This window comes from Colias croceus, chromosome 23 (assembly GCF_905220415.1).
Source record: "Colias croceus chromosome 23, ilColCroc2.1".
Classification (NCBI taxonomy): domain Eukaryota; kingdom Metazoa; phylum Arthropoda; class Insecta; order Lepidoptera; family Pieridae; genus Colias; species Colias croceus.
Window position 1 is genome coordinate 7,375,986 of NC_059559.1, and position 11,879 is coordinate 7,387,864.

At 33.1% G+C, this 11,879-nt stretch overlaps 1 protein-coding gene across 2 annotated transcripts; it reads left to right on the forward strand.

The window, feature by feature from the left end:
• Positions 1-202: 202 nt before the first annotated feature.
• Positions 203-10,967, forward strand: LOC123702310 (probable proline--tRNA ligase, mitochondrial). Of its 2 annotated transcripts, XM_045650022.1 has the most exons (9): positions 203-396; positions 1,058-1,309; positions 2,024-2,104; positions 2,641-2,821; positions 7,705-7,874; positions 8,330-8,448; positions 9,375-9,471; positions 10,426-10,565; positions 10,786-10,967. In XM_045650022.1, exons 1-9 carry the CDS (start codon positions 304-306, stop codon positions 10,952-10,954), a joined length of 1,302 nt encoding a protein of 433 aa, XP_045505978.1. In that variant the 5' UTR covers positions 203-303; the 3' UTR covers positions 10,955-10,967. The 2 variants fall into 2 exon arrangements, with proteins under 2 accessions (XP_045505978.1, XP_045505979.1); XM_045650023.1 differs by lacking the exon at positions 1,058-1,309 and having other exon boundaries at positions 206-396.
• Positions 10,968-11,879: the final 912 nt, after the last annotated feature.

Below are 11,879 nucleotides of genomic sequence, written 5' to 3' on the forward strand. Positions count from 1 at the left end.
TTACAATTTAGAAATAAAGGATCCAAGCTACTATAACGCAATGTCCATCAATATCTGAGATAATAGTAATGGCTTATAGTTCAAAAGTTAAGAACGAAACCTTTCTAGCAACGAAATTTCTTATGATTTTTGTACATATCCCAAATACCTTGTATTTAATACTATAAAAATATGCTATAAATAAAACAACTGTCATCTGTCTCAAGTGACATTACCGATCAGCTGATATAACCTCGAAAGTGAAAATAAAAATAAAGCTTATTTATAAGATAAAAATCAGTTTTTAAACATAAATACAGTATTATGAGGTTACTGTCTCAAATATTTCAACCAATCATCATAATACCGAAAGGAGCCAAGATTAAAAACACTGAAATAACATGTAAAAGCCAAAAAGTAAGTAAATAGATGTTTTTACTTTGAAAAGAACATTAAAATTCTTCTAATGTGTTTCTTACACCTTTTTTTACGTAAAACTTTATCTATACTAATATCGTAGAGGGATAAAGCCTGTAATATTGTATGTTTGTAGAAGTAATCGGAAGTATTTATCCGATCATTAAAATTGTTTCACTAGAGCTACAAAGCTTAGGCTATTCTTTATCCCTGGTCATCCCGGGGCAAGTGGCTAGTACATAAACAAAAGCCTAACAGTCCATTAATTAACTTACATACATAAAATACTAGCTTTCCCGCGCTGTTTCACCAATATATCAAGTACTAGCTGTGCTCTGCGGTTTCACCCGCATTGCTCCACTCCTGTTGGTCTTAGCGTAATTATATATAGCCTTCCTCGATAAATGGGCTATCTAACACCTAAAGAATTTTTCAAATCGGACCAGTAGTTCCTGAGATTAGTGCGTTCAAACAAACAAACAAACTCTTCTGCCTTATAATTAGTATAGATTTCTTAGCTCATGTGTTATTCTGATGTGTTACTTGTATTACTATAAAATTTCATCCAAATCCGTCTAGTAGACTTTCAGTGAACGACCAACACACATTCATTGTCACATACCTTCTCATTTATTTAATAGGATGATTGATGACATTACAGCTCTTACTAGAATGCGGTCTAATCCGTCCCACCAGTGCGGGTTTCTTCACGATACTGCCGCTAGCGAGACGAGCTATCACCAAACTTGAAGATTTAATCCACAAATGTTTAAAAGATGTGAACGCTCAAAGAATATCGCTACCATGTTTAACATCATCTCGGTTATGGGAACGATCGGGGAGGCTGGAGGATGTTGGTTCGGAATTATTTCAAGTAGAGGATAGACATGATAAACGGTATTTGTTGGCCCCTGTGAGTATTATTTTATTTAGTTAAGATCTTTTAAAGAAACACAATTCACTAGTTCGACTTTTATTTCAATTTTTATTTTTAAAAAAAGGGCTTTGATTCATCATCTGGTATGTTTAATATTTTATACAATAGTGCTGTTCCATCAGAGGTAACAATACAAAGTATACTTTTTTTTTTGTTAATTTGACAGTCAAATTGTTTGTTGTTGTGTTCCAGAGACTGAAAATTAATAGGTAAAGTAGAATATGTAATAAATGTAGGTTGAATAGCACTTTTTCTTTTGTTGGTAACTTAATTGTTTTGAAACAATTGTCCGATGTAAATGGCAATTTTTATAACAATATGCTGTAAGTATAAGAATATTTCCGCCAACACGCACTTGGCCAGCGTGGTGGATTATGGCCTGTACCCTCATAGGAGGCCCGTGTCCCAGCAGTGGGAACGTATATGGGCTGATGATGATGATGATGATGATAAGAATATTTCATAAACTAGTTATGTTGTTTTCCTAGAGGTTTTAAAAATACATTATGTCCAATATATTTTAATGTTTCAAGTATTTGAATATAAAATGGTGTGGTAAAATTAAGAATTAAATAAATAAATAAATATATCCTATCAGAAGAGAATTTACCTGGTCAGATAGTTTTTTTTTTTTACAAATTTACATAAGTTAGAATAAACATAATACGAAAAGCTTTTTTTATATTCCAGACCCATGAAGAAGCAGTGGCTGACCTCATGGCTGATGTTGGACCAATATCTTATAAACAATTGCCTTTGCTCATTTATCAGGTAATAAATATTATTTATCTACATGATAATGTTACTGTAGTTTAGAAATAAGTGAATTAAATTTGTAAGTTTTTATGAAAAGTAGTCATAGGCATCTGTGTTTCAATACTGCTTTTAATCCATTATTCTGCAACGCCGTAAAAAAATCATGGAAACAAAGGGAAAAAATCTCTACCTGCACTTTCGAATTCTCATCTGCACTCAGGTGGACAGCTTACAAGTGACGGGATTTATTATTTTATTTTATGCTCTTATATCGTTCTAGATAGGTCACCTGGTGGTTCAAATGTCCCATATTTTTTTAAACATGGGCCTGTAGACTAAAAATAAATTTAAGAATGAAAATCTTTTTTATTTTACTTTAAAGTAACATTTAATTTATTTTACATTTTGTTAAAGTCTGATTTCAATATTATATAATATATTATGTATATTTAATATTTATTTCTTGAGACAATCCTTTTTTTAAACAACTTCAAAAAAGGGGGAGGTTATATTTTTTATGTTTTTATATATTTTTATTGTTTATTTTTCAGATAACAAATAAGTACAGAGATGAATTACGGCCGAAACATGGTCTATTGAGATCTAGAGAGTTCCAAATGATGGACCTATACGGTTTTCATACAGATCAAAAGTGTGCAGAAAATACTTATAATAATGTTAATAATGTATATAAAAAGTTATTTAAAATCCTGAATCTTCCTGTGTATAGAGGTAAAGTTGTTATTAATTTTTTTTTTCTATAGAATTTTTCATATTTAAGGTGGATGTTCCGACCGTCCCTCCATACATTTTTGATTACCTCTAAACACTTAACACAGACACTATTTCTTTAAAACTAATCATTTTATCACTTCTCTATAATGAAATGTGTGCGCGTTCGACCTTTTTAATCAATAATTTACAATATTTACTTAGAAAAACAACAGTAAAATACCGGAAAAATTTGACACTTCTACAGTAGTGTGCGTGACTTTTGCCAAGCGAAACACGACATAAAGCACGACATCTAGCGCATAGACTATATACTTATTACAGATCTAGCGCGTCAATGTCTAAACGAAAGGCGATGTTTAGACATAAGACGCGCTAGATGTCGTGCATTCGCGTTCGTTATCTTATACATAATGAGCATAATTCTAATAAATCAAAGTTCTGTGTAAAAATTGAGTAATTTCATTTCCAATCGTTCAAAGAAAATAACAATAAAATAAAATAAAACTAATGACCTTAGAAACTATGTTTTTTTTTGTAAACAATTTATTACTCATTATTGTTCGTCCGTCGTAGGTCTGTAAACTGTATTGTACACTGAAGGTAAATGGTACTGTAGGTACTTTAGTTCGGCGTCGTTGTCGGCTTGATATAAATTACATTCTTGATTTCATTGACACGCGCTATGATTTGCGCGCGGAATTTCTTGTGTTGTGAATTTATTTTTGTATGCTATGCATTTTAATTGATTCAAATTGCAATGTTTCTCTAGTATGCATTTGAGACTATATTGTAAATTGTAATAATTGATCGTGGGTATAGTAATTAATTATTCTAATAACGCAATTAGTAATATATGTATTTTCGGTGGGATTCAAAACAAAAAATTGGCCCGTGATTTTTATGAAATTTCACCACATTGCAAATCACATCAATCATAGTTCATACACATGTATGACGAAAGTGATTAGTATTGTGGCTAACATTGACTCATCAGTTCATCACTGAAACCAGTGATAAATCAGTACCTATATCATATTATTGTGTTTGAATATTTTTAAACAATGATATAAGTATACAATTATTATAAATCGGTAAACTATAAAAGTAATCACAAACTTGCAAACATTGGTAAAATGTCCAGTAGTTTATGAGCCTATTCATTACAATCAAACAAACAAACAAAGTTTTCCTCTTTATAATATTAGTGTAGACAAACACTATGAATACGATCACGAATGCAAATTCGGGGATTTTCTAATTATTGCTAAATAATAATTGAATTCGTTTTGAAATACTCTATAATTTTTAGTTTATAAATATTAAATAGACATTTATAATGTGGTGCTCATTTTTTTTGTACTGCTAACGCTATTGTAGGTACCTATTTTCGTTGTTTTATTTCAAGTGAACACGGCCATACAATTTTGTCACGAGCCGCCTATGATTGTAGGTACTTTTGTTAGGCTCCTTCGTCGTCCGCGTCGCGTCCGCGTCGGCTCGAAAGTTCTTGATTTCATTGTCACGCGCTATGATTTGCGCGCGGATTTTCTTGTGTTGTGAATTTATTTTTGTATTATTATTATTTTTTATTTTTTTTTTATTTTATTGATTCAAATAAAATATTTCACTAGTATGCATTTGAGACTATATTGTATTATGTATAATTTATCGTAGGTATAGTTATTCTTATAACGCAGTTATATTTTCGGTGGGACAATTTGACCCGTGATTTTTCTGAAATATCACCACGTTGCAAATCACATCAATCATACACATAACACACGTATGACGAAAGTATAGTGGCTAACATTGACTCATCAGTTCATCACTGAAACCAGTGATAAATCAGTATATCATATTTTATTGTGTTTGAATATTTTTTAAACAACGATATATACAATATTATTATAAATCGGTAAACTACCAAAGTACTTCCGAATTTTCAGACAGACAAACAAGTAGTTTGAACACGCAGTTTTCTTATACTAGTAGCAAAAATCAAAACCATAATATTATGTTTACCTACTATATGTATTTTACTAAAAGTCGAGTGCGTCGAAATCGTAAATAATAATATAATGTTTTTCACCTTCCTGGTTATTTTCCCATAGTAAATAGTGTTTTAGGTTTGTTGTTGTAGGTAGGAATAATAATAATTATTCTTACTTGTTGGTTATGAAATGTATATTGAAATAATTTACTTTTACAAATCATTAGTGATATTAGTTTTGAGTGAAAATGCTTGGATCAGCATAATATTATATGGTACTTCAAATACATGTTTTGATAAAAAAACAATAGTGTAATAAAATAAAACTGCGTTTTATTGTAATCAATGTTGACAGTTTTAAATTCCAAAATTATTGATCAATAAAATAGTTTACACCAACAAATATAACTTTTATTTTTATAACCATCGTTCATAATATAAACCGTAGCAGGTGGTGTTTTGAAGTTCTGTCTACTCATACAGAAAAATGGATAACTTGTTTTTTTTGTAAACAATTTATTACTCATTATTGTTGTTTGGCTGTGTGTTTGGCAACTCGAAGCGTGGTCGTCCGTCGTAGGTACTTTTGTTCGGCGTCGCGTCGGCTTGATATAAAACATTCTTGATTTCATTGACACGCGCTATGATTTGCGCGCGGAATTTCTTGTGTTGTGAATTTATTTTTGTATGCTATGCATTTTAATTGAATCAAATTGCAATATTTCTGTGCATTTGAGACTATATTGTAATAATTGATCGTGGGTAGGTATAGTAATTAATTATTCTAATAACGCAATTATATTTTCGGTGGGATTCAAAACAAAAAATTGGCCCGTGATTTTTATGAAATTTCACCACATTGCAAATTATATATTATACAATTACAATTACAATTATTATAAATCGGTAAACTATCAAAGTAATCACAAACTTGCAAAATATGCTTTTCCGAATTTTCAGACAGACACACAATTTTATTAGTTTGTTTTAGCAAAGTAGGTACCTATACCTATACGCTTACGTCGCGCGTCGCGTCGCGTCGTCGAAAACGGTGCGCCCAGAAACAAACATACCTACCTAATTCAGTTACAATCCTTTTTTTGTTCCGTAATATATTGTATTCTAATACGATTTTTTTTATTCGTCGGCCAGTTCTACTAGGTATAAAAAGATAAAATTGAAATATAATTATTGTAGCGGCAGCCATATGTTACTATGTTTTCGTAAATATGTTTTTCACCTTCCTGGTTATATTCACATAACCTTATATATATATAAATGAATCGCAAAATGTGTTGGTAAGCGCATAACTCGAGAACGGCTGAACCGATTTCGATAATTCTTTTTTTATTATATTCCTTGAAGTACGAGGATGGTTCTTATGTAAAGAAAACGTAAACATGTACCACGGGCGAAGCCGGGGCGGACCGCTAGTCTAATATAAAAATGAATCGCAAAATGTGTTGGTAAGCGCATAACTCGAGAACGGCTGAACCGATTTCGATAATTCTTTTTTTATTATATTCCTTGAAGTACGAGGATGGTTCTTACTTCTTATGGAGAGAAAACGTAAACATGTACCACGGGCGAAGCCGGGGCGGACCGCTAGTAAATAATAAAATAATAAATAGTGTATTAGATTTGTTATTGTATCTTGTATACCTACGAATAATTATTCTTACGTCTTGTTGGGAAATGTTCAAATACCTACCTATTGAAATAATTTACTGTTACAAATCATTAGTGTTATTAGGTAGTTTTGAGTGAATAGGCATGGATCAGAAATTCAGAATATAATATGCTACTAACTACTCAAATACATACACGCCAAACTTGTTTTACATTCACGCCATCTAGAGTTCAATCTTTATCATTTTTGTATACGTCTGTGTGTGTAAACGACCCTGTATGCAATGACAGATGTTAAAACGCATGGTTTTACCGAATTGGGTGGATTTTAAGGCAATGATATGACATATTTAAATAAAATATAATATTCAGTAATCGCCATGACTATTCCTACGACCTTAATCTTTTCCAATTACGCAAAAACTCAAATAAACTAGAAATGTAGAATTCAGCGCCATCTAGCGGGACATTGGCTGGGAACAGATCGTAGCAATCACCTTAAGTAGTTTCATTCAATGATATCTATACTTCTATACTAATATTATAAAGAGGAAAGGTTTGTAATTATGTTTGTATGTATGTTAGGTTTTCACGCATAAACTACTGGACCGATTTCAAAAATTCTTTCACCATTAGAAAGCTGCATCTTCACTGAGCAACATAGGCTAGGTTTTATCCCGGAAATCCCACGGGAACGGGAACTATGCGGGTTTTTCTATGAAAACGCGGGCGAAGCCGCAGGCGGAAAGCTAGTTATACATATTTATATTTAAGATTATTGAAGTAAAACTTTTTTAGGCGCGTTGAGAATAACAATGTCGCATCATGGTAGTACCGTCATGGAGTAAGGTGACGATTTTGATATCTTTCAATCTTGCCAAAGAAGTTTTACTTCTGACACGTGTGCTCGGCACACATGCTCTTTTATTGTATACTAGGTTTCTGCCCGCGGCTTCGCACGCGCAGTCAAAGAAAAACCCGCATAGTTCCCGTTCCCGTGGGATTTCCGGGATCGCGTCATTTTCCCGGGATAAAGAGTGTCCTTTCTCGGGTATCAAAATATCTCCATACCAAATTTCATGAAAATTGGTTCAGTTGTTTAGGCTTGATTGAGTAACAGACAGACAGACAGAGTTACTTTCTCATTTATAATAAGTATATGGATTTTTGGCAAAATAAATGTTTCTCTCTTTGTTTCAAACAGACAAACACTTCTTTATAATATTAGAATAGATAATATCATTTAATTTATATATTTTAGTGGTAGCACCATCTGGTGATATGGGTGGGACACTATCCCACGAGTGGCAGCTCCCCGCCACCGCGGGGGAGGACTCGATAGCGATATGTCCGTCCTGCTCGCACACTAGTCTCACTAGTGGGAAGTGTAGCGAGTGTGGGAAAGAGACAGATGTATGTGGGAGTGTTGAGGTAGGTGCATTTTATAATTTGATAGTTAGGGCGAGTTTCAGTAATAACTAGTTTATTTTCATAAATTGATCTTTTAAATGACAGATAATCTAAACAGAACATAAATTATGTTCGTATTGTGCACGTTTGTTGTTACGCCTAAAGATTTTTGAAGTTTTTGGTGGAAGTGGATCAAGCCAACTAACTACATAATTTTTGAGTTTTTTTTTTAATATTATATACTTACTTATTTTATAATTTAAATATTATATATTGTCTACTCGATTTTAGTTTCTTATGTATGAAATAAATAAAAAACCGAACATTTTTGTGCTTTAATCGAAAAATAAATGTAAAATCCCCCACCTTTTTCTATTACAATATAAAAATGTGTTTAATAATGTGAATTAGCTATCACTATATGTTTTTAATTTTTAAACTACCCTCAATTTATTCTTATCCCATCAACCTTTCAGGTCGGACATACATTCATACTGGGCACAAAATACAGTGAGCCGTTACAAGCAAAGTGCATCACACAAGCCTCGAATCCCACACCTTTGATTATGTCTTGTTATGGGATCGGCATTACTAGGTAAGAAATAATTATACAATCCCATCACTACATAGTATAAAACAAAGTCGCTTTCTCTGTCCCTATGTCCCTTTGTATGCTTAAATCTTTAAAACTACGCAACGGATTTTGATGCGGTTTTTTTAATAGATAGAGTGATTCAAGAGGAAGGTTTTAGTATATAATTTATTAGGTTTTAGACAAAGCGAGCGAAGCCGCGGGTGGTAAGCTAGTATTAGATAAGAATTAATTAGGTATCCCATTCCCTCTGTGACTCTGTCTGTCAGTCTTCACGCCTCAAAGACTCAACCGATTTGAATAAAATTTGATACATAGATAGCTAGAGACCTAAGAAAGGATATATGATAATTTTTATTTCGGAAATCCCACGGGAACGGGAACTATGTGGCTTTTTCTTTGAAAAAGCGGGCGAAGCCGGAAAGCTAGTTGTTTATATTTTCAGCTAAAGAAGCGATATAACAGCAATATACTAATGCGAAGGTAGATTTAATTTACTTTCAAGTTAATCTATCTTAATATATATAAATCTCGTGTCACACTGTTTGTCCTCAATGGACTCCTAAACCACTTACCGATTATAAAAAAATTCGCACACCATGTGCAGTTCGATCCAACTTGAGAGATAGGATAGTTTAAATCTCAAATCGTTTTAGAGAAAGCGGGCGAAGCCGCGGGCGGTAAGCTAGTATACTTATATAAAACTCAAAGATATAGTGATCTATCAACGCACAGCCCAAACCACTGAACGTATCGGGCTGAAATTTGGCATGCAGGTAGATGTTAGGACGTAGGCGTCCCCTAAGAAAGGATTTTGTTCAATTCTACCCTCAAGGGGATGAAAATTTGTATCATGTTTATTTATCTTTTCCACGCAGGCGAAGCTACGGGCAACAGCTAGTATTGTAATAAAACTTATATATTTCTAGGTTATTAGCAGCGAGTATAGAAGCCCTATCCACCGACTCGTGTATCCGCTGGCCAGCCGCCATTGCACCTTTTTCAACTATAGTAATTGGACCTAAGGTAAGCAATAACTTTAATTTTGTACTTATAAAAACGTTAAATTTCATGATTTATAAAGAAAAAAAGATCCAATTTCCTGTGAGAATTTGTTTTTATTTCAAACTAGCTGCGCTTCGCGGTTTTACCCCCAGTGTTTCGAGGCTTTTGGTCTTAGCGTTATTTATTTATTTATTTATTTATAGCCTAGCTGTCCTCGATAAATGCGCTATCTAACATTGATAGAATTTTTCAAATCGGACCAGTAGTTCCTGAGATTAGCGCGTTTAAACAAACAAACTCTTCAGCTTTATAAATTATTATTCTAATATATAAAAATCAATGCCACTTTTCGTTGTAATTCCATAACTCGAGAACGGCTGAACCGATTTCGATAATTCTTTTTTTATTATATTCCTTGAAGTACGAGGATGGTTCTTATGTAGAGAAAACGTTAATATGTACCACGGGCGAAGCCGGGGCGGACCGCTAGTATTAGTATAAATTTAAATGATTAAGTATTTAAACGATGGATAGCTTTAAAATTTGCACCTTCTTTTCTATACATATAATAAATCTGTAGAAGGGTCAATTCTGTACATTGAAAATATTGAAAAAATAAATAGCAGAGCGTGTTACTGGATCGATACCAAACCCAAATATGTGATTAAATTTTTTTTTTATAAGATGTCATTGTCACAGTTACTCAAAATGGAGAAATAAACCATCCACGCGAAGACCGACATCCGCGCGGACGGAGTGACGGGCGGAAGCTAGTTATGTAATAAAAAGTCTACTTAGGCATAAGATATTTTTTTAATTCTGATTTTTGCCCGTTTTAATTTGAAATTCAGAGTCTCATAAGTCTAAGGCAAAGGCAAAAAATGGTGAAACAAAGTATGGTCCATTTTGATTTTAAATAATATAAAAGTCCTATGAGGTGTTATTTTAAATATTTTTTTATCTTTTCATATACAGGAAGGTTCAAAAGAATGGTCGTTGCATGGAATCCAAGCGACGCAGGGTGTAGCGCGTTGTATAGGTGATGTGGTTGGTGATGTACTTTTAGATGATAGACACACACTCACTATTGGGAAGAGGATGATGATGGCTGATAGGTGAGATTTTTTGTGTTTTTTTGCGATTTTTTGTGATTTTTTGAAGTGAAAATTCTTTAGGTGCGTTGAAAGTAAAATTTCAAGGTCGCGTCATGACAATACCGTCACGTCATGGAGTAAGGCGTTGATTTTGGTATCTTTGAATCTTGCCAAAGAAGTTTCACTTCTGACACGAATGTTTGGCACACTCTTTTTATTTATTTTTTTGTTTATTTTTCAGAATGGGCTACCCAAATATTATTGTCTGTGGCCGGAATTCAATAGAAAACCCGCCAAAATATGAATTATACGCGAACAACGCAAAAACTCCCCTCCTACTGGATATGAACGAACTGATGCAGTTCTTGCGAAATGATAGCTCAAATAATGTTGTTGAGTGTGCTAATTAAATGATTAAGAGATTTTTTTGTTTTATTTCCATCTAGTTTTAAGAAGTATTTGTTACTTTGAAGAAGTTTATATATACATAATTTTATCCAGAATAACTGAAACGATTTTGAAATTATTTTACCACTAGCTGTTCCCCGCGGTTTAAGCCGCATTGCTCCGATCCTGTTGGTCTTAGCGTGATGATATATAGCCTATAGCCTTCCTCGATAAATGGGCTATCTAACACCGAAAGAATTTTTCAAATCGGACCAGTAGTTCGGAGTTACAAATAAAAATGTGTTAAGTGCGAGTCGGAAAGACAAACAAAAAAGCAATCTATTTATTTATTTATTTAAGAGTAACTGCTAAAAAAAGGTCGCCCATCTAATTTATGACCCTGATAACAGTTGCTTAACCATCATTGCTCTGCATTCTCTGACCCTATATTGGTCTTCGCGTGATGTTATTTTTAGCCTACAGCTTTCCTCGATAAATGGGCTTTCTATCCCTTAGAATTTTTTAAATCGGACCCGTAGTTTCTGAGATTACCGCGTTCAAACAAACTACAGCTCTAAAATACTAGTACAAGTAACTAGGCACAATATTACTTATACTATAATACGGGGATTGCATTAAAATTCACGTTTTCTACCACGAAATGCCTTTCACCAATAAATATTCAAACTGTTCGTACGCACATGCTATTCAATACACAATTACACGAACCATTATAAAATTATTGTAATAACAGTAATTACAATAATTTGTTAACAAAAAATAAATATCTAAAAAATTACTCTCATAAATACCACTAAAAATCCAGTCATATTTATCACTAGCTGCGCTTCGCGGTTTACATTATCCGGACCCGAAATTTTGTGGGTCATTTGTAACAGGATGGCGGTTCTACAGGGGTCTTAGTACGCAATGACAAAAAGAAAAATG

Coding starts and splice junctions, on each gene's coding strand:
- LOC123702310 (XM_045650022.1), top strand. CDS start 304: ATGAGGTTACTGTCTCAAATATTTCAACCAATCATCATAATACCGAAA. Junction 2,822..7,704: donor GAATCTTCCTGTGTATAGAG/GTAAAGTTGTTA, acceptor TATATATTTTAG/TGGTAGCACCATCTGGTGAT. Junction 9,472..10,425: donor CTATAGTAATTGGACCTAAG/GTAAGCAATAAC, acceptor TTTCATATACAG/GAAGGTTCAAAAGAATGGTC.